The sequence below is a fragment of the Medicago sativa genome, chromosome 1 (genome assembly GCF_051527215.1).
Source record: "Medicago sativa cultivar Bolivia chromosome 1, Bolivia_mono, whole genome shotgun sequence".
NCBI lineage: Eukaryota > Viridiplantae > Streptophyta > Magnoliopsida > Fabales > Fabaceae > Medicago > Medicago sativa.
In genome coordinates this window covers 34,252,294-34,279,275 of record NC_140749.1, presented here as the reverse complement: position 1 = coordinate 34,279,275, position 26,982 = coordinate 34,252,294, and the positions used below count along the sequence as shown (strand labels likewise).

Here is a 26,982-nt window from a genome sequence, read left to right as displayed (position 1 = left end):
AAAAACGACTCTGATACTTTTCCCGTAAAGAGACATGTCATAAAATATATTTCCATTAACTTACTTTTCCATAATTTAATTCCTCTGACACGGTCAACGGGTAATATACCGATACTGTCAGGCGGGATATTGCAATTCTCATAGCATAACAGACATATTTAATCAAGTCATCAACAAAAGCTCATCATTTATCAAGATCAATCAATGAAAACATTACTCACCTCATTACTCATCTAGCATGCTTAATTCAACAAGTACAATCCATCATTTCAAGTTATAAGCAAGCAATCATCATTATCAAGGGATCACCACATCATATGTATATACATATACAATTCTCACCTCATCATTATTCTCAACATAATTATCATCAATTGATTCACCAAGTGTATAAGCACAAATAGGCAAGACATGCAATTAGAGCATAGATCATTTATTCACAACCATCAACAAAATCCACCAATGCACATATACACCAATCCACATAATCACAACATTCACCAAATTTCACCAATGCACAATTCATCAAGTCACATATTCAATTATGACACAACTCATCAACCATTCAAATGGATGCAATGTTCTAGACTCTTCTAGATGCATGCGGTACCAAATCACCTCAAGGTCGTCACCTTCGATGCAACAAAAACATCGTAATCACCTCAATTGGATATAAAATCCGCCACCATCAGTCATGAATGCATGAACATATGACTCGACACAATGCATATGTTCACACAAACAATTCACCACATAATCACCATCATTTTGCATACATGCGTTCACCAACAATATCACCATCAAATTTAGCTTGTATGAATTCACCACCAACATTCAACATTTAACATGTTCAACAACAACATAACATAAACATGTTTATCACCATTCATCGATCAAATGATCATCGCCATTCATTTAACATATATGAAATTACCAACCACATTCACAATTCAATCAACATATAATTGTCATATACTCATCAATCAACATCAACTATATAATATAGTTCAACAACTTCATATAACTTCTCACAATTTAAGTAAAGGAGAAAATACAACACCTTATGATAAACATCATATTCAACATCTAGCAACCATTCACATATCCTCATTTAATCATATAAAACCATTCACGAAAGATTTATAAGGTAATCGACTCAAAAGAACCATTTTCAACCAAGTTCGTCTCTCAAAATCACAACATTAGAAATAATTGAGACAAATAATTCAAAACCAAGCAAATAAGATCCAATGCCTCAACTAAGTATATCTCTAGGTCACATATAAGTGCAGTAGAGTATACTTGGGCGTTTCACCGGCCAAACACGACGAAATCTTAAAAATCACAAAGTTCGTCTCACTTTATCACTTTTCGAGAAAATTTCCATTTTCAAATCAAAACAAGTTAGATCCATCATATCATAGTTTAAATACCATTAAACATCTTAATTGAACTCATAAAACTCAAGTTTTGAAGCTTGGAAACAATCCATCAGGTTTGGGTCGACTTAGAAATAGTTATGCGGATTTTTCGTAAAACTTCATCAAGACCACCTTGGAGTATTTTCATCATAACTCAAAAACCAGAAATCATTTTCAAGTCAAACCAAAGCCTCTGGAAATCTAACAAAATTATCTACAACTTTCATGTTTACACCGAAGGCCAATTCAAAACAGAAATGAGTGAAAACGACGCGGGAACGCGAAACAGGGGATGCTGCCCTTGTGCAGCTCGCCACGACGAGTAAATCTACTCGCGAGGCGAGTAAGCTCACAGGGAGCACCTCCTGCTCGCCTCCAACTCGCCGTGGCGAGTTGGGACAGTCCTGTTACGGGAAAAACTCACTTTTTCACCCCAAAACCCCAATTTTGACTTCCCCAAGCTCAAATTTGATCCCAAAGTTTGTTTAAACATTTCCAAACATGAACAGACACTCAAAATCATGTAAAACTTGCATCAAAACATCCTTACAACAAAAATCATCATTTGACCCATTTTCATAACTTCAAAAATAACAACACAAATTCATAGCAAACTCAATGATTATGATTATCCAAGGTTTCAATCATCAACAACAACATCTCACAACATCAACAACAACACCCAATCATGAATTCATCAATAACTCATCAACAACAACATCTCTCAACAACAACAATAACAACCAATCATGGGTTCATAATTAATTCAACAACAACAACATCTCTCAACAACATCTCTCTCAACAACAACAATAACAACCAATCATGAATTCATAAATAATTCATCAACAACAACATCTCTCAACAACAACAATAACAACCAATCATGGGTTCATCAATAATTCATTAACAACATATCATATCATCATTTTTGGGCAAAAATGCAAAGCACACATAACTACAACTTAAGCATGCAATTTCATCATCAACAACTCAATTAACATTCAATTTGCATACCCAAACATTGCATCAAAACATAAGCACGAATTTCACAATTAATTTCCCAAATAATCAATTATTCAAATAAGCACTTATGTAAAGAATTAGGGTAGAAGCTACAACTAAGTGATTATGAGTAAAGACTAACCCCCTTACCTTAATTCTTCACAAACTCAAGCTAAGGCTTCAATTTAGCTCCCACAACTTGAATCCCTAGCTCTTTCTAGCTCTCCTTCTTCAAACCCTTCCTCTTCTCTTGCTCTTTCTCTTTCTTCCTCTTCTCCCAAATGGAAAATGTTGGTAAAACCCTATTTCACTACTAACACTAGTGTTTAAATAGGCTTTACTTAATTGGGCGCAACTCACAATCCTTAATGGGCCTAACCCATTTCTATTCTAACCCAAAATGTTAGTACTCACCTAACGGTAAAATGTAATAACAACGGTCAACTACCGGTAACAAAATAATTACTACACTCTCTCTAGTAACTTAATAAAATACCCACTCTCACTAAGCACTAAAAGTAATCCTCATCAAAATTACAAAATTACCCCTACTCGTGAAATGACGAAAATACCCCTGAGTCAAAAATGACTAAAATACCCTTCTAACACCGAATTCTACGATTCCCGACCAAAAATACACACAGAGGAAAATAATCACATAAGGGCACATATTAACACACATAAAAGAATTAAATAAATAATAAAATAAATCTATCGAAAAATCGGGCTGTTACACGTACAAGTTTAGATGAATTAAGTCGGAAAATTCAGTAGCAGGCAAACAAAAAGACTGGCTAATGGATGTCAGGCGCATCGGCGTATTTGATCTCACCTTTCCATGCCAAGATATATGAGTTACCCATGAATTCGGGTGCAATGAGAATCATAATGAGATCAGAAGATTTCTTAAGATTTTTAAGAAGAGATAAGAGAAATGCATGAATCGTTGAATAATCAACGCAAGTAAGAGAAATGAACCTCAAGGTATGATAAGAAAGATTAAGTATGGACTATGTGTATGTATGATAAGATGCCTATGAAGTAATCGAGCACGGCAGGGCAAACCTGGATTTCAGAAGGACCCCAGTTGAAAGGCAAATCCTGAGTGTTTCAGTTAATGATAAGTTAATTATACGAATGGATAAGACTAAACGGATAAGATATGCATCCGAGACAACCAATCCATAAGTAGCACAGGTATGTTTCAAATACGATGGTCTAAGATAGTTCTGTGATTTTTAGAAAGAGAGTTTATGCGGATTAAGAAAGAGGATGAGTTACATGTTTTGATGAGGGTGGTATGCTTTGAACTCTTTGGAGTGAGTGTGATCAGACTTTATTTGACTAAAACCAAAGAAGGTAGGTCTTAGTCGCGGTGATTGGTGGATGATTTCTAAATTTCGAGGACGAAATTTCTGTAAGGGGGGTAGAATGTAATATCCCGCCTGTCAGTATCGGAATATTACCAGTCGATCGTGCCAGAGAATTAATGTTATGGAAAGAAAGGTTGACAAAAATATTTATTATGTGATATCATCTAAATACGAGTTAAGTATCAGAGTCAGATTAACTACGTTTAAGACGATGGGCATTATGGTAATTGCACACAAAAGGATATTTATATGGTTTTGGTCTCAAAATATCTCATTTTCCCTTACCTTTCTCTCTCTAAGTTAGAGAAAAGAGTTTTGCTCTCTCTTCTCTCCCCACCTCACCAATTCATCAAAGCTTCTCCCTCAATGATTCTTGATCAAGTTTTGGTTCTTTTATAATCCTACAAGAGATTGGTAACTTGGATTAAGCTTGTTTCCAATTCTTCTCCTCTTTAGAAGAGATTCAAGGCTAGGGTTTGTTATTTGGTAAAGTGGAAGCTTGAGCTTGTATATGACATGGTTTCATCTTGATCAAAGAATTAATATGAAGTTTGGAATGGATTGTTATCACTACTCTTCCTCACAAAGATATTTTCCTGAAGTTAGGGTTTTGGTTAAGTTGGGAGTTGAAACATGAAGTTGTGCATGGTGTGGTTCCTTCATGATCAAAGAAGATGATTTGAAGTTGGGTTGAAGAGCTAGAGTATGGATTGTGATCCTTGGAGCTTTGGAAGCAAGGAAGCAAGCTAGGGTTTCATTGTGTGAAGTGAAGATGATACATGGAGGCTTGGGAATCAAGTTTATGTAGGTAGTTTACCGCCCTTTGGGATTAGATAAGTGAAGATGATATGCATGAGTCCTGAGTATGATATGACGCGAAGCCTTTAGTGTATTCACTTCACATATGAATAAGATCGACCATGCAAGCATGTTAAGCCGTGATTAGATAAGTGAATCCCTTCACTATGAATAAGCAAGTTTATGTAGGTAGTTTACCGCCAAATAGGTAGATCACTGACCCGTGGTAAGCGAGTAAGTATGTATAGGTTCAACCCTACAAGCATGTATGAATAAGACTATGTTATATGTGTAGTTTACCACACATAGGATTGCTTAAGGATCCGTGGTAAATGAGTATGTAAGACGTAGGTGTCGTGAGAACAGGATAAGCTTCCTTCGGGGGCCCGCACGCCACTGAGGGAGCCCGATAATTTCCTTAGATAGGTCTTTATCGGTTATGTATGGGATAGTATTCGGACTACTCCACCCGGAACTATTCGTAAAATGAATCAAGATAATTAAGTTTGTTCAACGCTAACATATATGTATGATTATGTTTATGAATATGTATGATTATGATACGGCGTTAGACACGCATAAGCATATGGAATAGAAAATATTATGAATGCATGCCGATGACGATCTTAGGTCTCCCTAATCGTCCGGTTTAGGATTGTGTCATGAATATGTTATGTTTAGGCCACGATGCGTTTAGCGTATCTTGGCATTGCGGTAATAGGTTCCTCTTATCCGCCATGACATTTATGAGGTAGGCAAGACCTATAACAAGTTAAAATGAATTTAAGACGGCCCTAGTATGCACGACCGTCTAAGTATGCAAGTCCCCACACACGTATAATCAACCGTCAGGTTGTATTGTAGACACGTGGTGACCGTAGGTTTTCCCCGAGGTTACCTATAGCCTAGGATTAGGTAGAACTCACTGAGACATTATGTCTCATCCCAATCCTTAATTGTTTCAGATAAATAGGATGGACGGCAAGCTAGTAGTCGAATGGATGTTTCAGCAAGTGTTCGTTTGTGCCGCTGCAGGATGATATGGATATTCAAGGATGCATTTATTATGCTTTAGAAAAGTTGAGTTGTATTATCATTGTACGAACGCATATTGTTGTATAAGATATTCATTCGAAGTTTTAATGTTGTAAATTTTAATGTATCCAGTACTAAACTAATGCACACGCTAAACTTTCTAGATACGTTTAGTGTGGGTATTACAACTTACCTGCTAGATGGAGACCTAAAGTTACTACTATTGACTAACCTAAGGATTTAAACACTCTAAGTGTTGAAGATATTATGAGCTCTCTCAAGGTTCATGAGATTACTCTTAATGAACATGATTCTGCTAAGAAGACTAAATCTATTGCTCTATCTTCTAAAGGAAAGTCTTCGAAAGCTCTCAAAGTCATTGAATCTGAAGAAGAATCACCTGATGGAGATTCTGATGAAGACCCTGCTGAGAAGATGGCTATGCTTTCTAGTAAGCTTCAATATCTGGCTAAGAAGAACAAGAAGATTTTGAGTAGAAGAGGTAGTTACAAAGGCTCCAAGAAGGAAGATCAGAAGAGTTGCTTCAACTATAAGAAGCCTGGACACTGCATTGCTGATTGTCCTGATCTTTAGAAAGAGAAATCAAAGGAGAAGTCCAAGAAACCAACTTTCAAATCAAACAAGTTCAGGAAGCAGATTAAGCAGAGTTTAATGGCAACCTGGGAAGATTTAGACTTTGAATCTAGGTCTGATAGGGAAGAAGCTGGAGATGAAGCAAATGTAGTTATGGGGTTAGTGGCTACAGTGACTTCAGAAGCTGAACCTGAATCAGACTCTGAAGATGAAAATGAGGTATATTCTAAAATTCCTAGGGAAGAACTTATTGAGTCACTTAAAAAGCTTCTTACACACTTTGAACACAGAACCAATGAGATGAATGATTTAAAAGAAAAATATGTTGTTTTAATGAAACAACAAGAATCAACTCTATTGGATCTGAAAGAATCTGAGGAAGGACTTAGAGGCTTTGACTTCATTTGTAGAACTTATGAAGACAAACTCAAGTTTCTTTGTCAGAAGCTACAAGAAAAGTGTGATGGAAAACCTTTAAGTAAACATCAAATTGCTCTTGAAGATTTTATTGAATCTAGCATTGACAGAAGCAAAGTAGCTTATATGATTTATAGCATTTAAAAGAACAACGGTAAAGGGATTTGGATTCTCAGAAGGGAAACCTAATGGAATCAATCTTAAAGCATGTTATGAATGCATTAAGGAAGGGTTGAAAACCTTCTTTATGCCTGAAGGTGCCAAGTCTGAAACTGTTGATCAGTCAGAACCTGAAGCTTCTTGCTCTAAGACTAAGATTGTTTCAAAGTCCAAGAACTCACAGTCTGGTATCTTAAAGTCTATGTTTCAGAGGAAGAAAACAGTTGTTGCTTCTTGGGAATCAAAACCAAAAGGTGGTAAATGGTAGTGAGTGACCAGAAGCCACTAAACTTTCAGCACAAGGCAAAAAAGAAGCAGAGTAAAGCCTTCAATACTAACCATAAAGGACCCATAAAGATATGGGTACCTAAATCTGAAATTGCCAATGTTGCAGATATGCCTAAGAGCAAAGGAAAAGCAAAGATCGTGGTACATAGACAGTGGTTGTTCAAGACACATGACAGGAGAGAAGTCTATGTTCCTTACTCTAACAATGAAAGAGGGAGGAAATGGGAAATTTGGAGGCAACACAGCTGGCAAGATTATTGGTACAGTAACTATTGGTAACTCTTCTATCTTTATTAATAATGTGTTGTTGGTAGATGGTCTTAGACATAACCTGCTTAGTATCAGTTAGTTTTGTGATAATGGTTATGATGTGATGTTTTATAAGACCAATTGCACAGTAGTCAACAAAACTAACAACTTCATAGTATTTAAGGGAAAGAGGATAGATAATGTCTATAAAATTAACTTCTTTTAATTGGTTGATCAGAAGGTAGTTTGCCTTATATCAATGACCGATAAGAAATGGGTGTGGCACAGGAGATTGGGACATGCTAACTAGAGATTAATCTCTAAGCTTAGTAAGTTACAACTGGTCAGAGGCTTGCCAAACATTGACTATCATTCAGATGCAGTCTGTGGTGCATGCCAGAAAGGGAAGTTTGTTAAATCATCTTTTAAAACAAAAGACATTGTCTCAACCTCCAGACCCTTAGAATTACTCCATATTGATTTATTTGGACCAGTAAACACTACATCTTTATATGGAAGTAAATATGGATTAGTCATTGTTGATGATTATAGCAGATGGACTTTGGTTAAATTCATAAGAAGTAAAGATAATGCATGTGATGTATTTAACAACTTCTACACTCGAATACAGTCTGAAAAAAAATGAAAATTTTAAAAGTAAGAAGTGATAATGGTGGAGAATTTGAAAATGAGACATTTGAAATTTTTTGTGAAAAACATGGAATTGTCCATGAATTCTCTCCTCCTAGAACTCCACAGCAAAATGGGGCTGTAGAGAGAAAGAATAGAACCTTACAAGAAATGGCTAGAACCATGATTCATGAAAATAATTTGGCTAAACATTTGTGGGCAGAAGCAGTGAATACAACATGTTATGTCCAAAATAGAATCTATATTAGACCTATCTTGGAGAAAATAGCATATGAACTCTTTAAGGGAAAAAGACCCAAAATCTCTTACTTTCATCAATTTGGATGTACCTATTACATTCTGAATAATAAAGTCTACCTAAAGAAATTGGATGTGAAGGCCGAAAGAGGAATCTTTTTAGGTTACTCTGAAAGGTCAAAGGCATACAGAGTGTATAATTCTTCAACACTATGTGTTGAAGAATCAATGCACGTCAAATTTGATGACAAAGAGCTTGGAAATGAAACTCCAGAGCAAGGTGAAAGCTTTGTAGATATACAGGTGCCTGAAGATACTTCAGAACCTGGTCAGATTCCTGAGTCTGATGATAATCCAGAAGCTGAACCCACTCCAGAAGCTCAAAATGAAGTAGCTTCTGATGAAGCTCAAGATGGTTCTCAGCAAGCTAATCAATCCAAGAATACATTCAAGTACAAATCTTCACATCCCGAGGAACTAATCATTGGAAACAAAGAAAGTCCAAAATAACAAGATCATATTTCAGACAAGAAGAGTCTGTGATGGAATTGTTATCAGTGATAGAGCCTACTATAGTTGATGAAGCACTATCAGATGATGGATGGATACTTGCTATGCTAGAAGAAATCAATCAATTTCAAAGAAATGATGTGTGGGATCTGGTATCCAAGTCTCAGCACAAGAACATTATTGGAACAAAATGGGTATTCAGAAACAAGCTCAATGAACAAGGAGAAGTAGTCAGAAACAAATCCAGACTTGTTGCTCAAGGTTACAGTCGATAAGAAGGCATTGATTATACTGAAACATTTGCTCCAGTTGCAAGATTGGAAGCAATCAGGTTACTTCTATGCTACGCAGTAAATCATGGCATTATATTATATCAAATGGATGTTAAGAGTGCATTTCTTAATGGAGTGATATCTGAAGAAGTGTATGTCAAGCAACCTCCAGGTTTTGAGGATCTGAAGCATCTTGACCATGTTTATAAACTTAAGAAATCAAAATATGGTCTGAAACAAGCTCCTAGAGCTTGGTATGATAGACTAAGTAATTTCTTAATTGAAAATGATTTTAAAAGAGGTCAGGTTGACACAACACTCTTCAGAAGAACTCTTGAGAAAGACATTCTTGTTGTGCAGATTTATGTTGATAATATAATATTTGGTTCCACTAATGCAGGATGAATTTGAAATGAGCATGATGGGAGAATTGAAGTTCTTTCTTGAAATTCAAATCAATCAATGCAAAGATTTAGTGTATGTTCATCAGTCAAAATATACCAAGGAGTTTCTGAAGAAGTTCAAGCTTGAAGACTGCAAAGAGATGAACACACCAATGCATCCAACCTGCACCTTAAGCAAAGAAGATACATGATCAAAATTTGATCAGAAGCTGTATAAAGGTAGGCTAGGTTCTTTGTTATATCTCACTGCATCTAGGCCAAATATTTTATTCAGTGTATGCTTGTGTGCAAGATTCCAATCAGATCCTAGAGAATCTCATTTAACATATGTTAAGAGAATCTTTAGATATTTGAAAGGAACAACTAATCTTGGACTCCTTTATAGGAAATCCTTAGATTATAAGTTGGTTGGATTTTGTGATGCTGATTATGCTAGTGATAGGATTGAAAGAAAATCAACCAGTGGAAATTGTCAGTTTCTTGGTGAGAATATGATATCTTGGGCTAGCAAAAGACAAGCAACTATTGTTATGTCTACAACAGAAGCATAATACATCACAACTGCAAGTTGTTGTACACAACTACTTTGGATGAAATATTAGTTAGAGGATTATCAGATTAATGCTAACAATATTCTCATTTATTGTGATAATACTGCTACTATTTGTTTGTGTAAGAATCCAATTCTACATTCTAGAGCTAAGCATATTGAAATCAAACACCACTTTATTAGAGACTATGTTAAAAAAGGAATTTTGGATATACAATTCATTGATACTGAACATCAATGGGCTGATATATTCACTAAACCTTTAACTGTTGAAAGATTTGATTTTATAAGGAAAAATTTGAACATGCACTTTGTGTCTGATTAAATGCTTGCCTCTGAATAGGAATTTAGGTTCTGAAGTTGTTCAGAAGATATAGTCTATTAAAAGCTCTTCACTGAGGTTCTGAGGAAAATGTGCTTCTGATGACATCAGTATCTGAACTCCGGATACTGGACTTCTTGCTTCTGATAGTAGTGTTAGTGGAAAAGTTGGAAGTTACTTTTTAGTAACATCTGTCCCACTAACATGGCAGTTACTCTGAGAAACTCTGACATGGCTTATTTGTATTGGTTTATAACTTAAGAGGGCAATGATGATTTTTAGCTTTGAATGTACTATCTCGTGCCACCCGTGTCATTAATGTTGTGTTTGTTTATCCCCTTCTGAATTGCAAACATTTTTTTGCTAAAAACACTTAGACAAAATCACACACTCCTCACAACACTACCTACACTTTCTGATTTTAGACCGTATCTCAAAAAATCTCTTCTTTTTCAAAATCATAACCTAAGAACCCTAAACCTTCATCAATCATCATGGCATCATCAAGTTCAAGTCAAGCAACCGCCATGCAAATAGAATCTGGTGAATCTTATCAAATCAAAGGCAGAACCATGAAGATCACTGAAGACGACTTGGTTGTTCAAGTTGAAAACCCAGTTGATTTTGTCTCTTTGAAGCATCATCAGGTTGATCTGTCAAATTATCTCTTATATCAACAAATGGATGGATACTTTGGAATTTTGAGTGGACCAACATATGAGAACCTAGTAAAGTATTTCTAGGTGAGGGCTGAGATTTATGACAAGGATGCTGCCAAGTTAGAAGAACAAGAGAAGGTTCTGATAGACCCTAATCTGGAAGGAAAGACTAGAGCAGAAATGGGCTTAAAGAAGTTTACCAGAACTGAGATTCGCTCAACTGTAATGGGAATCACAATCTCTATTACTGAAGAAATTATAGAAAAAGCAACAAGATCTGAAGTTGAAGGCAAATTTCAATGGAACCTGAACAAGAAGTCAAGTTCCTGGAAAGAAATTACATATGAGACCTTGTACAAGAATAATGCTTCTGACAAATACAAGGACATGCAAAAAGAACAAAAGGTTCTTCAGAAGATGATACAAGAATGCTTCTTACCCAAGGGAGGGGGAATAGATCAATTATTACACTTTCTTGTGAAATTTGAGAAAGCGAACCTGCCAAGAAACATTTTTCATCACATGCTCTGGGCTCTGAGGGAAAGTCAAGAGAATAACAGAAGATCCATTCCTTATGGAAGGCTACTTTCAGAAATCTTCTATCAAGGAGGAATTCTGAAAGCTCTCAAGGTTTCTGGTGTAGTTTCTGATAATCAACTAGGCACAGTGGTTGGTAAATACATCAATGGAAATACCTTTGAAGAGTTTGAGCCTTATTAAGGAAGTTGAGAAGCTAGAAACTGATCTGAAGGAGTCTATGATCGTGTCTGATCTTATGGTTAATTTTCCTCCAATCTCTAAGGAAGATAATCCTGAGGTCCTTGTGGCTTTTGTGACTAATCACTACAAGAAGACTGGAGAGATCATCAACTACAGCTCAATACCTGACATTATTGGTGGAACTCCAATGAGAATTGCAAGGAAGAGAAAGTCTAAGAAGAACTCTTCAGAAGCTGTTTAGGTTAAAGCTTTTGAACCAAAGCCTAAGAAGGCTAAGAAAGAAAAAGTTGCTCCTCAACTGAATATTGTTGAATCTACTCTTCCAACAATACAATAAGAAGTTGAAGACCTAGAACCAGTGAAGATTCTAGACAAGAGAACAAGAGGTGGACCTACAGAAGGTGCTTCTTCTCAACAAAAGCCTAAGATTCAGAAGAAGAAGGCTAATGCTGATCAAGATGAATGCTAATGCTCCTCAACTATGTACTTCAAGAAGATGCTGAAGTTAAAGCTTCATCTAATCTGGTTTCAAGAGTTGAACAGAGGAAGAAGGCTAATGCTGATCAAGATGCTTCTCTTGTTGAGAAAGCTCTAACTGTTGCAAGTCAAGTAGAAATTCCTGCAGCTGTCTTGGTGAAGCAAACTGCAAGGAAAGATGCTCAGAAAGTAATAAAGCTCGCAGAAGATGTTCAAGGCTTAACTGTCAAGGAAACTGGTGAATTTTTTAGGGCTGCAATGGAGGCCAAGAGGGAGAATGTTGCATGTTCAGAAGAGAACACTTCAGAAGCTGCCACTTCAGAAACTGCTGCAACAACAGGTAAAAGTCTGTCTTACAATACTTCTGATAGTATAACAGATCTAGATTCAACCTCATTCTCATCCTCAACTTATTCAGACAATATTCCCCTAAATAGAGTCTATAAAACTCACATAAAGCTGCAACCTCATCACCATCTTCCAAAACTACTAAAAATCCAGATGATGTTGAAACTTCTGAATGAAAATCAATAGATGATAGACTTGATGATTTGGTAGATCAAAGACTTGGATTATGTAAGAATTTGTCTGCTGATCACTGGTTTATTCTTGAATTTGCAAAACCACTTCAAATGATACCTGCTGATGAGCAATTTGAAGGTGAGCAAGCAGAACAAACTTCTGATAATCTTGAAGCTACATCCACATCATCTCAACCTAAACCAACTATCCAAACTAGTGATCCATCTGTTCTTGAAGATCTATCAAATCACTATAAAGGTGAATTACCTGGTTTTCAACCAAACTTAGAGAAAGCCTCTGAAACAGCTCCTGATACATCTGTAATATCCCGCTTGTCAGTATCGGAATATTACAATCAAACGTGTCAGAGGACGGAAGTTCATGGGAAGTAAGTGTCATGGAGAATGTTTATGACGCGATGTCAGCTTAATACGGGTTATGTATCAGTGTCGGATTAAACACGCTTAAGACAAGGGCATTTTGGTAATTGCACAAAAGAGGGGTATTTAAGTATGTTGGTCCCAAAAATATCTCATTTTCCCATCTTTTTTCTCTCTCTAGGTTTTTGGCAAAAGATTTTCTCCTCCTTCTCTCTTCATTCACGCCCTCCCTCTCTTCTCCATACCATCCAAAAGTTTGTTCCAACATTGAATCAAGTTAAATAATGTTCCCTCATGATTTCTTAAGCCAAAAGGAAGCTTGGTTCTAACATGAATTCACTTCTTTCATCATTAAGACAAGATTGAGGAAGTTAGGGTTTCATTGAAGTTAGGAGAAGGCGAGGCTTGGAAGCTTGGTGAATCAAGCAAGAGACAACCATGGGTTTGAATTGAAGCATGAGGACTATCTTGAAATCAAGATCAAGAGTTAGGGTTTGAGCTTGAGCAAGATGGATTTAAGCTTGTTAGATGCTGCAAATATCATGTGAGTTCTTAGATAGAACCTACCTTTGGGATTATGTGCTTAATTTTGCAAGGAAAACATGAATTAAGTTAAGTTTAGAAAAATAAGATTTTTGTACTCCTGCCTTTGATCTTGCTTTGTTCATGTTAAAATTGCCATGAAAGATGTTTTATAATGATATATAAGTTGTTGGATGTTCATAGTGCATTGCAGGATCAATAATGCATTTGATCAAATAGCTAATAGAAGATGTAACTTATGCCAGCAATTTTAAACCTAAAGGAAAGTAGAGCATCACATCTCTTATTCACAGCAAGTGAAATTCAGGCTCCACAGCAGCTCCTTTAAATTGATGTCACTGTAAACAAAAAAAAAACATAAAATAAACACCAATTCCACAATATCCAGCAACCTTTGAAAACTAATTGTCACATTTAGATTCTGAACAATCAAATTTTCATGATATATTGATTTTTTCAAAAACTCAAAGGCAGAGATAAAAAAAATAAAATTGATTCATACCAGTTCATCAAAGAGAAAAAGTATCGGGTTGGAGTAGCAGTCAATGATTGAAATAGTGTCAACAGACTTGGAGAAATCTCTTTCTTCACCCATAACAATTTTTAGGACATAAACTATCTTTTAGGACATACAACAATTCACACTTTTTTTTTTTGACGTTTTGTTCACACATTTTGGAACACCTCTTTATATACTACATTTGAAGTGGTGTTGATATAATCCATATAACCTGCCTATCAAATACGTTAAAATAAAAAAAATATCACTTGTCGTGATATATGTTCTCCTCGTCATCCTCATCCTTTTCTCCTTAAATGTATGATGTCTGCATACATTTACATACAATATAAACTTGAAAAGCTGGGAATAAATTTGTCTCCTATGTCAGATAGCCTAAAGGCTTGTTACGCTTACCTACCATAACAAAAAATGCTTAAAGGATTACTATTTGAATGAAGAAAAGGAAAATTCAAATTGTCTTTCAACATAAATAATTTATTTTCCTATAGTGAAGAAAAGTAATCCGTTGGCAGCCTAACCAATGGATTGTTCACACTTATTTTGTCTATAGTGAAAAAGCTTTTTAAAACATGGATTGTTGGATGCTTGAAGATTTCTATACATCAATATTTCTCATCTAAATATCTGAAAAAAATCACCTACATGTAATGAAAGCATACTGATAGGTTCACTATAAACTACTCATAATTATATTGCTCCTTTTATGGCTATAATCAAATGCTAAAATAATTCTAAACAACCAAGAAAACCATTAGCACTATAAATTACACAGATATCAGGATAAAGTGTTCAGAAAAATGTTTGTACTCATCATTCATGACCCAAAAAAATAATGTAAGAAAATAAGAAGAAAAGATAGAACAACCTTGGAATTTCAAGAAACCAAGAGACCATCAAACGTTTTAAAAGAAAATAGATGGATAGTGCAAGAAGTGACAGAGAAATGTAACATTCTCTCAAAAAAAAAAAAGTAACATGAATAAAATTCACATGACTCAAACTGATTATGTCAAATTATCCAGAATACATTCATAACTCTGATACATAATGGGATTGACTTGGGAGACTTGATGCCAAGAATCCATGTGAAAAGGTATAGGAGAATATACCCATGGAATGACGGGGTTGATGATCAAAATCAAAGCTCAACATTAATGCAAAGTCAATAAAAGACATTCAAAACTCCAAATGAAGAAATTGCACACCTCTTGTTCTTACAAACCGAGAAAGCAAATTCATTCCCCAAGTGGCTGACACTAAATTCACATTGGCAGTGAAAGTAACAATATATAGGCAACTTTGTTATAAAAAAAAAAAACAATATATAGGCAATTGCTTGCCTCTCCAGGAAGTTTGAAAGTTGAAAAAACCAAAGAAAACACAATCATATTAAAGAGTTAACTGAATCAGGTGCTACTGAAAATTTATTTCCAAAAGAATGAACACTTTTCACCAGATATCACACAACCATGATTAGAGAGAACATACATACCTTCTATAATTTCTTTCCTATGGACCACATAATTCGAAGTTATTAAAATTACTAAAGCACTGATCATTAGATTACAAAATGATTTACTACTCTTAACATGACTTTAAATTGTGGTCGCCGATGGGTTTGCGTTTCCTCGATGATTCAGTCACTTTCAAATTCACAACAAATCATCTAATACCATAAAAGAAGCAGATCTAAGCATTAGCTTAACGGTCGAAATCGAATCGTCGCTGAAAAAGAGGATGGTTAAATCAATATTAATAAATCAAATTTAAAGAGATTTAATAAGTTTTGTCATTTACAAAAGCATTCAAATTTGAAGAATTCCTTACCTTGATTTTTTTTGATGGAGATGCAAAACTCGACAGAGAAATGAAAAACGTATACCCTATAGGTCCATAAGGGAGAGACGGCAGTGAGGTTGTCGGCGGCGGAAGAAAGGTCGATAGTGGTGGGAGGTTAGGGTAGCGGAGGAGAAGAAGGTGAAAGGAATAGAGGAACAATATTGGGAAAATCTGAATATTCAAGACCTCCAATTCTGGAAAAATATGAACGATTTTTGGTAAAGATAAGAAATTGAAACATCTCAAACGTTGGAAAGGGAAAGAAATTGAGAATCAATGAAGAATAAATGATTCCAAAAGAAGAAGATTTAATCGGTGAAGAAGGGTTATATGGTTTGAGAGTGAAATTGAGAACAAACTTGAGGTTTTCATTCATTTGGCTTTGATGTGATGGGCGTGAGTTCATAAGGCATGATATTGAAAACAGATGACATTAATTGTTTGTTATTTCCAATATAATTGGGAGGCTGAGTATTTGATGTCGATATGAAGGCAAGGTTAACAGATGAGCATAGGTAAGCACAAAACATTGGAAACACGTATGTGTTAATTAGGATTAGAAATAAGTATGATATTTGGCTTTGTACACAATTGCAATTGTTGGTAATCGACACTCTCCATTGAGGCTTGCCTTGAATTGGTGGCCCAAATTTTGTTTGGGCAATATGAAGGGTGTTCAACGGACAATTATAACATGTTCCTGAAAAATATTTGGGTAAAACACTAAATTGTTAATGAAATCATTGTTGAAAACATATGCACTTGAAGAAAAAATATATATAAGAGCATACCTTTGATGACAAGTGTAAGGAAGATTATTGAAATAAGATACTTGAATGTGGTTTCTATTATTCTTTGTTGCTTACTCAATCGACCACATGGTTCTTATAGAAAACTTACACCATGCATTGATTTTTAAGTTAATGTATAGGATCAAAATAAATTACTTTTAAGTGAAATAAATATGCATACATATAACATGGCTTATAAAAACATACACGTACATAAGTTAAATTGTTAATATGTGATAACTTTTGTACATGTATTTTGCATCACATTGATTTGAAGCATATGACAGTCATAGCTATAAAGGCTAAAATTGTTTCCATCAAATTAGGGGGCAAAAAGACTAAATAAATTCAAAAGCAGAGCAAATGTTTCTTAATTAAGCTAGAAATGAAGCAAAAACAAAAAGCAAAGATTATACATGGAAAAGGATAAGAAAGGCATATCATTAAACTTTCGATCAGAGGACCTAATTAAAATGACAGGTTGATACATAACTATTGCAAAGGAGTTAACATATAATCAAGTAGAGGAAAGTAATATAGACAAACCATAGGCACTTGGTTCCAAATCAAAACATCTAGATATGCATTTGAAATTTTTAATATAGGCCTCCAAGTCTTCAAAACTGCAACATGGCAGTTCAGACAACATTAAAATTCAAACTATATCACACATAAATAATCCTTACAACAACTAATTGTTTTTGCTGCCCCTTTACTTTACCCACTGGTACATACCAAAACTATGGTAGAACTTTGTTTTTTATTTCATTCTTTAATATCTTGTACTCATATTCTTCAACATCAGTATCATCATGTATCAAGAGACAACTCATAAATTGATTCACCTATAAAAATGTTGGTGTATTCTATAGTCACACACCTTTGTGTATTGCAAATACAAAATGAGATATTATATAGTTCCATATTTATCTCTGAAGCAAACTAAAGAAATATATATAAATTACTTTCAAAATCATAAACATAAGCGTCGATTTAGACTTTGTATTATAAATCAACATCAAAACTAAATAAGACTTTTACAACTTGTCAAAACAGCCTGCAAATAGAGTAAAGCAATAAAAAAGTTTTAAATGTATGAGGATATTAAGCAATTAAATGTAAAAAAAATTATTCATATCAGTTTAGTGGTGGATTAATCATATTCTTGAACCAGAAAAATGTAAACAAATAACAAAACATACAATATTTAGTGCACCTAATACTACGTAAACATGCATGTTTGTGCCAGTAATACTAATAATAAGTGATTCCATATGTTTAGTTCTGATGCTTTCTATATTAATTGAACAATGAAAAGTCTCATATGTTGAATACAAATGTCATGCAAGTTATGATCGAATTTTTCACTTAAAAATGACTTCGGTGGGAGAGGTTATTGATGCGATTAAAGTTATATCTTGAAGCTAGTGTTTGGATATAAAATTTGATTTCCTTTGCATTTTTTATGAATGGTTTACATTACTTTGGATTGAATCGTGAGATAGATTTGGGGACATTTTGGTGTATGAGGTTAGTACCTCTTGTACTTGTTTTCATTTTATTAATAAATATTCTTTACTATGAAAAAATATATATTGATTACCTCAAAAAAAAAATATTGATAATAACCATCATTTTACAACCTCTTATACTATTATACACACACACACACTAAACATGTTTTTTTTAGCGGACTAAACATGCTTTTATGTAATTATCTTTGTGGATTTTCCATCAATATAAACCACAATAACTAAGGTCAATAGATTTATTAGGGATCACATAATATTTAAATTCACAACTTCAAATTGCGTCAACAAAAAAATTCACAACGTCAAACGGTTAAATATAAAGAACTTGTTTTATTACTTTAGCACAACAACCACTTATATATAAAATTACGATATCATAAAGAGAATTCAAAGGTTCCTAAGTCCTTTTAAATCCATAATATTATTTTTTAATACACTATTATACTTATATTTATTTTTTACTATTGCATGGAGGACTTGAAATAGAGCTTACAGGAGCGAAATGATACGATGTATCCCAAGCATATGAAAATGCATCGGTATTATTATAAGCCAAAACATGACCATTATATAAGACGCAAGTATCACCTTGAATTTTAAGAATTAAAGGGTCGATACTTAGTGCAGTTTGAAACCCTTTACAAGACAACAATATTTGGCTTTGTACACAATTGCAGTTGTTGGTAATCGACACTCTCCATTGAGGCTTGCCTTGAATTGGTGGCCCAAATTTTGTTTGGGCAATATGAAGGGTGTTCAACGGACAATTATAACATGTTCCTGAAAAATATTTGGGTAAAACACTAAATTGTTAATGAAATCATAGTTGGAAGCATATGCACTTGAAGAAAAAATATATATAAGAGCATACCTTTGATGACAAGTGTAAGGAAGATTATTGAAATAAGATACTTGAATGCGGTTTCCATTATTCTTTGTTGCTTACTCAATCGACCACATGGTTCTTATAGAAAAAGAATGTACACATAGCACAACCAAGATTCATAAAGAAAACTTACACCATGCATTGATTTTTAAGTTAATGTATAGGATCAAAATAAATTACTTTTAAGTGAAATAAATATGCATACATATAACATTGATTTTTTTAGGTTGTTACACGTTACAAATATGCATACATATAACATGGCTTATAAAAACATACACGTACATAAGTTAAATGGTTAATATGTGATAACTTTTGTAAATGTATTTTGCATCACATTGATTTAAAGCATATGACAGTCATAGCTATAAAGGCTAAAATTGTTTCCATCAAATTAGGGGGCAAAAAGACTAAATAAATTCAAAAGCAGAGCAAATGTTTCTTAATTAAGCTAGAAATGAAGCAAAAACAAAAAGCAAAGATTATACATGGAAAAGGATAAGAAAGGCATATCATTAAACTTTCGATCAGAGGACCTATTTAAAATGACAGGTTGATACATAACTATTGCAAAGGAGTTAACATATAATCAAGTGGAGGAAAGTAATATAGACATACCATAGGCACTTGGTTCCAAATCAAAACATCTAGATATGCATTTGAAATTTTTAATATAGGCCTCCAACTCTTCAAAACTGCAACATGGCTGTTCAAACAACATTAAAATTCAAACTATATCACACATAAGTAATCCTTACAACAACTAATTGTTTTTGCTTCCCCTTTACTTTACACACTGGTACATGCCAAAACTATGGTAGACCTTTGTTTTTTTATTTCATTCTTTAATATCTTGTACTCATATTCTTCAACATCAGTATCATCATGTATCAAGAGACTGCTCATAAATTGATTCACCTATAAAAATGTTAGTGTATTCTATAGTCACACACCTTTGTGTATTGCAAATACAAAATGAGATATTATATAGTTCCATATTTATCTCTGAAGCAAACTAAGGAAATCTATATAAATTACTTTCAAAATCATAAACATAAGCGTCGATTTAGACTTTGTACTATAAATCAACATCAAAACTAAATAAGACTTTTACAACTTGTCAAAATAGCCTGAAAATAGAGTAAAGCAATAAAAAAGTTTTAAATGTATGAGGATATTAAGCAATTAAATGTAAAAAAATGATTCATATCAGTTTAGTGGTGGATTGAATCATATTCTTGAACCAGAAAAATGTAAACAAATAACAAAACATACCATATTTAGTGCACCTAATACTACGTAAACATTCATGTTTGTGCCAGTAATACTAATAATAAGTGATTCCATATGTTTAGTTCTGATGCTTTCTATATTAATTGAACAATGAAAAGTCTCATATGTTGAATACAAATGTCATGCAAGTTATGATCGAATTTTTCACTTAAAAATGACTTCGGTAGGAGAGGTTATTGATGCGATCAAAATTATATCTTGAAGCTGGTGTTTGGATATAAAATTTGATTTCCTTTGCATTTTTTATGAATGGCTTACATTACTTTGGATTGAATCGTGAGATAGATTTGGGGACATTTTGGTTTATGAGGTTAGTACCTCTTGTACTTGTTTTCATTTTATTAATAAATATTATTTACTATGAAAAAAATATATATTGATTACCTCAAAAAAAAAAATTGATAATAACCATCATTTTACAACCTCTACATGCAATACAACCATCAATAGATGATTTAATTTTAAATTGTGTTAAACCGATTAATAATAGGGAAAACAATAATTCATGTTCTCCACGAAGTTGTTATCTAATCAAATGCCAATCATAATTTCCAATTACACAGAAGAAATATGTAATTATTGACAAATTGAGATCGATTAGAACATTCATGATTTTTTTTTGTTACAAAGAAGATTCACGATTCTACTGTTAGTGTTTTCAGGCTTTGTTGATAATATAACATAGAACAGAAAATGAGTGTGCCTATTAGGTGGAGTAGAGAGAGAAAGGTTCACATGAGTTAATTTAAGAAGTAATTAAGGACCCTTGATTAAACAAGATATGCGGTTGAGATTTGGTGTCAATCAATCTGTTGACACCTGGTGTAAACGAATCCTAACTCATATATATATATATATATATATATATATATATATATATATAGACACACACACTAAACATGTTTTTTTTAGCGGACTAAACATGCTTTTATGTAATTATCTTTGTGGATTTTCCATCAATATAAACCACAATAACTAAGGTCAATTGATTTATTAGGGATCACATAATATTTAAATTCACAACTTCAAATTGCGTCAACAAAAAAATTCACAACGTCAAACGGTTAAATATAAAGAACTTGTTTTATTACTTTAGCACAACAACCGCTTATATATAAAATTACAATATCATAAAGAGAATTCAAAGGTTCCAAAATCTTGTTAAATCCTTATTATTATTTTTTAATACACTATTATACTTATATTTATTTTTTACTATTGCATGGAGGACTTGAAATAGAGCTTACAGGAGCGAAAGGATGGATACTCTGTATCCCAAGCATATGAAAATGCATGGGTATTATTATAAGCCAAAACATGACCATTATATAAGAGGCAAGTATCACCTTGAATTTTAAGAATTAAAGGGTCGATACTTAGTGCAGTTTGAAACCCTTTACAAGACAACAATATTTGGCTTTGTACACAATTGCAATTGTTGGTAATCGACACTCTCCATTGAGGCTTGCCTTGAATTGGTGGCCCAGATTTTGTTTGGCCAATTTGAAGGGTGTTCAACGGACAATCATAACATGATCCTGAAAAATATTTGGGTAAGAAACTAAATTATTAAAGAGATCATAGTTGAAAGCATATGTAGTTGAAGAAATTATATATAAGAGCATACCTTTGAAGACAAGTGTAAGGAAGATTATTGAAATAAGATACTTGAATGTGGTTTTCATTGTTCTTTGTTGCTTACTCACGTGCCTTTGGTTCTCTTATTTATATATTAAAAAACAACCTGAGTTAGGAAACAAGTCAAAATATTTGAATTGACTTATTTATTTTAATTTTTTTGTTTCAAATATTTTTTCTTATTTATATATTGAAAAACTTCCTGAGTTAGGTTTCTTTGTTCAATATACTATCATTAGTAACCATACTAATAGTAATTTCTCACATATTATTGTATTTTCTAGTAAAAATATGTAATTAATTCAATATTTTTGTTAAATAGTTCTAAAAAATATCCTTAGAATAAATATAAGAATTTTATATTTTCGGCCATTGACCCATAAGAATATTATATTGAAAAAAAATGTATTATTTTTTATTTTTTAACTCTTGACTTCGAAAATTAATTATAATTTCTTAAATATTATAATATTTTTGTGGTCAAAATTTAAGATTTTGAATTCAATTGTTCTAATCGTTATTCCTTACATCTTTCAAAAACAAATAAAAAAATTGTTACTCCCTACAAAAATTATATATATATATATATATATATATATATATATATATATATATATATATATGAGGTTTGCTAATTTAGACCAACAAAAACATGAATGTCCAAGTTAGCAAAATTGCACATTTTCTTTTGGACAAAAAAATCAATACCACTAGTGTTAACCAATTTAAAGTAAGGGATAGTTTAGTAAATATCCCTCAAGCTATTTGTTATAAAATAAAAGTGGGTCTAAGTTAGAAAATTGATGCAAGTTAACAAATATGTTTTAATGAAAATTATTAAAGTAACCCTCTAAGTTATTTGTAATAAATAAAAGTGGGTCCAAGTTAGCAAATTGGTGCAAGTTAACAAAAATGTTTTAATCATTGAAACCACTGAAACTTCATTTCATCTTTTCTTCCAATCAATGTGCTCTCTCTGCAATACAACCACTGAAACTTCATTTCATCTTTTCTTCCAATGTCCATGCGCAATTAATCTATGGAATTGGTTTGCCTCAGTTCTAAACTTTCAACTGCATTTTCAAACAACAAATGATATTTGGAGACTTTGTCACAGAAGATGGAATCCACAATGTAATCTAGCTATCACATCTTCCTTGATAAACATTTTGAATGCTATCTGGTACTCTAGAAATCAAAGTAGATTCAAAGACAGGAAAATTCATTGGAAATTTGTCATCTCCTCTATTATTTCAAATGTTTCCCTTTCCTGTAACTCATCAAATGCAGTTGCATCTTCTGCTATTTCGGACTTTATCATATTAAAGAAGCTCAATGTCTGCATACATCCTCTTAAAGCCCCTAAAATCATTGAAGTCATTTGGTATCCCCCAATCTTTCAGTGGATCAAACGTAACACAGATGGCACAGCTAACAACAACACTTCATCTTGTGGTGGACTGTTCAGGGATAAGGATTCAAAATTCATTCTTTGTTTTGCAGAAAATACATGATCTGGCAGTGCTTACAATGCAGAACTATCAGGAGCAATGAGAGCCATAGACGTAGCAGCCCAACATAATTGGAATTATTTTTGGTTGGAAACTGATTCAACTTTGGTTGTAAATGCTTTTAAAAATAACTCTATTGTCCCTTGGCATCTCAGAAACAGATGGAACAACTCTTGCTTATTTCTAGAAGCATGAATTTCTTAGTTACACATGTATATAGGGAAGGAAACAGATGTGCTGATGCTTTAACAGATGTTTGGTTAGAAATTCCTCCCTTTGTTAGAAGTCATTATGCTCAAGATAGGCTAGGAATGCCTAACTTCAGATTTGTAAATTTTTAGAGAGGTTTTGGTAAAGTCCCCCTCTCATTTCTTGTTTTGTTTCCCTTTGTTCTTTTGGTTAATATATTTTGGGTAGTCTTAGCTCCCTGCTAAGGTACTTTTCAGTTTAAAAAAAAATTATCATGAAATGTACTTCGCCATTATGGTTTAGATTGATCTTGTTTGTCCTACAAGGTGGCCCGAGTCTCCATCCTTGTTTTTTCATTGTAGTGATAAAATAAAATGATAAGTTTTATTGGCCTAGATGCTATTGAAGTTTTCCCTCGCAAGCTAATTATATGTATTGAGTTGGACGACATATATTTGGGGCAATCTTGGATTTGGTCTTCAACCTATTATTATATGTATTATATGAAATGTGATCAAGGTGGAACCTTCTCTAAGGGTGAACTAAAGGGTTTTGGTGTGGCTGTAAACCTTTGAGAAACTGTATCTCTTTTCAGTCTGCTATAGTGTAATATTACATCCACTGTAGTTTTAGTTTTTATTATCGACTGAGAGTTAGTTGTAAAATAAAAAGTTGAATTTTAAGAGAGAAAAAAGTAGTTATGGTTATTGATTGAGTTTCTAGTTATTGTAATGATTAATAATGTGATAATGTCTTGTTGTTTGACAAAATCCTCATACTTGTTTAGTTGGTTGTACAATGATTAATAGAATCCATGTTGCTTATATTTCACAATTTGAGTTATATATCTTTTCGTTGTTAGATCTTGTAGGTGTTCTTAATTGGGATAAATGAATACCTGTTGCAACGTTTTAAAACTGCTGCCTTAAAGCAGTACCTTTAGGCATCATTTGAAAATGTTTCCTTATGAGCTTCAAAAAAATGTACCCTCTTCCCTTAAGTTTATGCCAAATTATTGGCTAACCATGTATTTCATGTCAATTGTTTCATGTTGTGATGGTATGCCAAATTGCATAAGTTATGACTTTGCTAAAAATGGGGTTGGTGTTCTATTTTTCCGCTTGCATTGAACTAGGCTTTGGCCTAGAAACACCATTTATGCTTGCTAAATCTTTGTTTTTTTTGGTTCATATTGTATTTGTTATCTTGTACAGTAACTTTTTTTTCTTCACCAAGGTTTTATTCTTTTGAAGGTCTCTGATAAGATTTTGAATGAGGCAAATGTTGTCGGTCCTCCGACTTGTATCTTTGGCTTTTGGCCTAGTCCTCCAGGTTCTTCGATGTTTATTCTTTTTATTATTGAAATTGTTTTTCCAAAGTGTTGCAAATGATGATATAGGTGATAATTTTAGTGTCCCAACAAAGTTGAGATCTCATCTTTACGAGTAATTACCAAAAATATAAAATCATCAATCTCATGCGTAAAGCACGAGTAATTATACTAATTATATATCAAGCCATACTTTTAGATTTTTTCTTTTTTGTTTTCCAAAATACTTTTCATCGAAGATAATCATATTCAAAACAACACCAAAAGTCAGAATCTCTCACATATAGAGGGAAATCCTCTTATCATTTAGTTTATTTTCAATCATTATAAACCACAATAACTAATTAAGGTCTATTGATTTGGGATCATATGATATTTAAATTCACAACTTCAAACAGTTAAATATATATCTCCTCTGCTCAGAGAAAAAAAATTAATATAAAGATCTTATTTTTATTACTTTAGGACATCAACCAAATAAATATAAAATTACAATCTCAAGGAGAATTCAAAGGTTCTTAAATCCTTTGAAATCCATATCATGTTTTGAATACACTATATATCTTTTTGATGGCATGTACCTGTAACAGAGCTTACAGGAACAAAAGGAAAGGATGAATCCGAAGCATAGGCAAATACATCGATATTTCTAGGACTCAATAAATGTCCGTTATATAAGAGGCAATTATCACCTATCTTTTTAAGAATTAACGGGTCAACACCCTCAAAAGATTGAAACCCATTACAAGACAACATTATTTGGCTTTGATCACAAATGCAATTGTTGATAACTTCCACCCTCCATAGAGGCTTGCCAGCTACTACTTGCCCAGTGTTTCTTTGGACAATTTGAAGGCTGTTCAACGGACACATTTGGCCACATGATCCTTAAAAGAAAAATTGGGTCAAAAAACTAAAGCGGACAAAAAGTATAGTTATTAGAGCATAGTTATAAGAAAGTACATGAATGAAAGGATGATTATGGAAACAAGATACTTGAATGTGGTTGAAGGAATTATAAGAGCATACCTTTGATGACAAAAGCAAGGAAGATTAGGGAAACAAGATACTTGAATGTGGTTGCCATTCTCCTTTGTTGCTAACTCTTGTAGCTTTGGTAGTCTTATTTATATTTGAAAAAACCACCAAGTCCTTGAGCAAGGAAATTTGACTTAAATTTATTTATTTATTTTTTTTATGAAAAGTTGACTAAATATTTCAATAACAACAAAGACAAGGAATCAAGACATAGTATAAGGTTATTTTATTTTATTTTATTTTATCTTTTAACTAATAAAATGGTAGAAACAAATAACAAAAGAAAAAATAGACAATCATTTGGGACCGAAAAAATATATACTTTTTAAAAGAATATATAATCCCTGTCCCACAAAGATTGTCACATTTGTTCATTTTACATACCGTAAATAAAAGAAAGAGGATAAAATTTTTACAAAATTATCATTATTAAGTATTGTTGTTTTCGATTGTAAGATCTAGTTCAACAAACAATGCCGATATCATGGTAATTGTAATATTGTTGTATTCACAATTATCGTAAATACAAAGTAAAATATATTTACTTAAAAATAATGTAGAAAATATTAAATTCGGTTTCACACAAAAAAAAAATTCTTTCAAATGCCACCCTCATTCTAGAATGGAGGAGTACATGTTCTTAAATCAAATCTTTTAATAATTTCAAAGTTAAATCCTTTTAATATAATAATCCTTTCTTAAATATTTTATAATACATTTTGGTCAAACGTTTGAGGTTATTTTTTTCTTATCCGTTATGCATGCTCTAGAAAAATTATAAAAAATAAATAAATAAATTGTTTTAGTAAAATATTTTGATATTAAT

At 33.1% G+C, this 26,982-nt stretch overlaps 3 protein-coding genes, 1 long non-coding RNA gene and 1 pseudogene across 7 annotated transcripts; 1 reads left to right on the top strand and 4 right to left on the bottom strand.

Moving 5' to 3' along the window:
• Positions 1 to 10,779: 10,779 nt before the first annotated feature.
• LOC146954527 (uncharacterized) lies at positions 10,780 to 11,905 on the top strand. Its single transcript, XM_085744939.1, has 3 exons — positions 10,780 to 10,932; positions 11,029 to 11,613; positions 11,666 to 11,905. Exons 1-3 carry the CDS (start codon positions 10,780 to 10,782, stop codon positions 11,903 to 11,905), a joined length of 978 nt encoding a protein of 325 aa, XP_085601065.1.
• Positions 11,906 to 13,787: 1,882 nt separating this feature from the next.
• On the bottom strand, positions 13,788 to 16,474 carry LOC146954526 (uncharacterized). Of its 3 annotated transcripts, none has more exons than XR_015013718.1 (4): positions 15,937 to 16,474; positions 15,602 to 15,834; positions 14,089 to 14,502; positions 13,788 to 13,924 (listed from the first exon to the last, which is right to left on the bottom strand). It is a non-coding gene; the product is annotated as an uncharacterized LOC146954526 (long non-coding RNA). The 3 variants fall into 3 exon arrangements; XR_015013721.1 differs by having other exon boundaries at positions 14,089 to 14,413; XR_015013724.1 differs by lacking the exon at positions 14,089 to 14,502 and having other exon boundaries at positions 15,937 to 16,470.
• Positions 16,475 to 18,586: 2,112 nt separating this feature from the next.
• LOC146954525 (protein TAPETUM DETERMINANT 1-like) lies at positions 18,587 to 19,200 on the bottom strand. Its single transcript, XM_085758075.1, has 2 exons — positions 19,143 to 19,200; positions 18,587 to 19,051 (listed from the first exon to the last, which is right to left on the bottom strand). Exons 1-2 carry the CDS (start codon positions 19,198 to 19,200, stop codon positions 18,723 to 18,725), a joined length of 387 nt encoding a protein of 128 aa, XP_085614201.1. The 3' UTR covers positions 18,587 to 18,722.
• A 2,314-nt stretch (positions 19,201 to 21,514) lies between these two features.
• Positions 21,515 to 22,135, bottom strand: LOC146954524 (protein TAPETUM DETERMINANT 1-like; annotated as a pseudogene). Its single transcript, XR_015033762.1, has 2 exons — positions 22,078 to 22,135; positions 21,515 to 21,988 (listed from the first exon to the last, which is right to left on the bottom strand). The product of XR_015033762.1 is annotated as a protein TAPETUM DETERMINANT 1-like (transcript).
• Positions 22,136 to 25,551: 3,416 nt separating this feature from the next.
• Positions 25,552 to 26,249, bottom strand: LOC146954523 (protein TAPETUM DETERMINANT 1-like). The gene is made up of 2 exons (XM_085758070.1): positions 26,148 to 26,249; positions 25,552 to 26,005 (listed from the first exon to the last, which is right to left on the bottom strand). Exons 1-2 carry the CDS (start codon positions 26,203 to 26,205, stop codon positions 25,674 to 25,676), a joined length of 390 nt encoding a protein of 129 aa, XP_085614196.1. The 5' UTR covers positions 26,206 to 26,249; the 3' UTR covers positions 25,552 to 25,673.
• Positions 26,250 to 26,982: the final 733 nt, after the last annotated feature.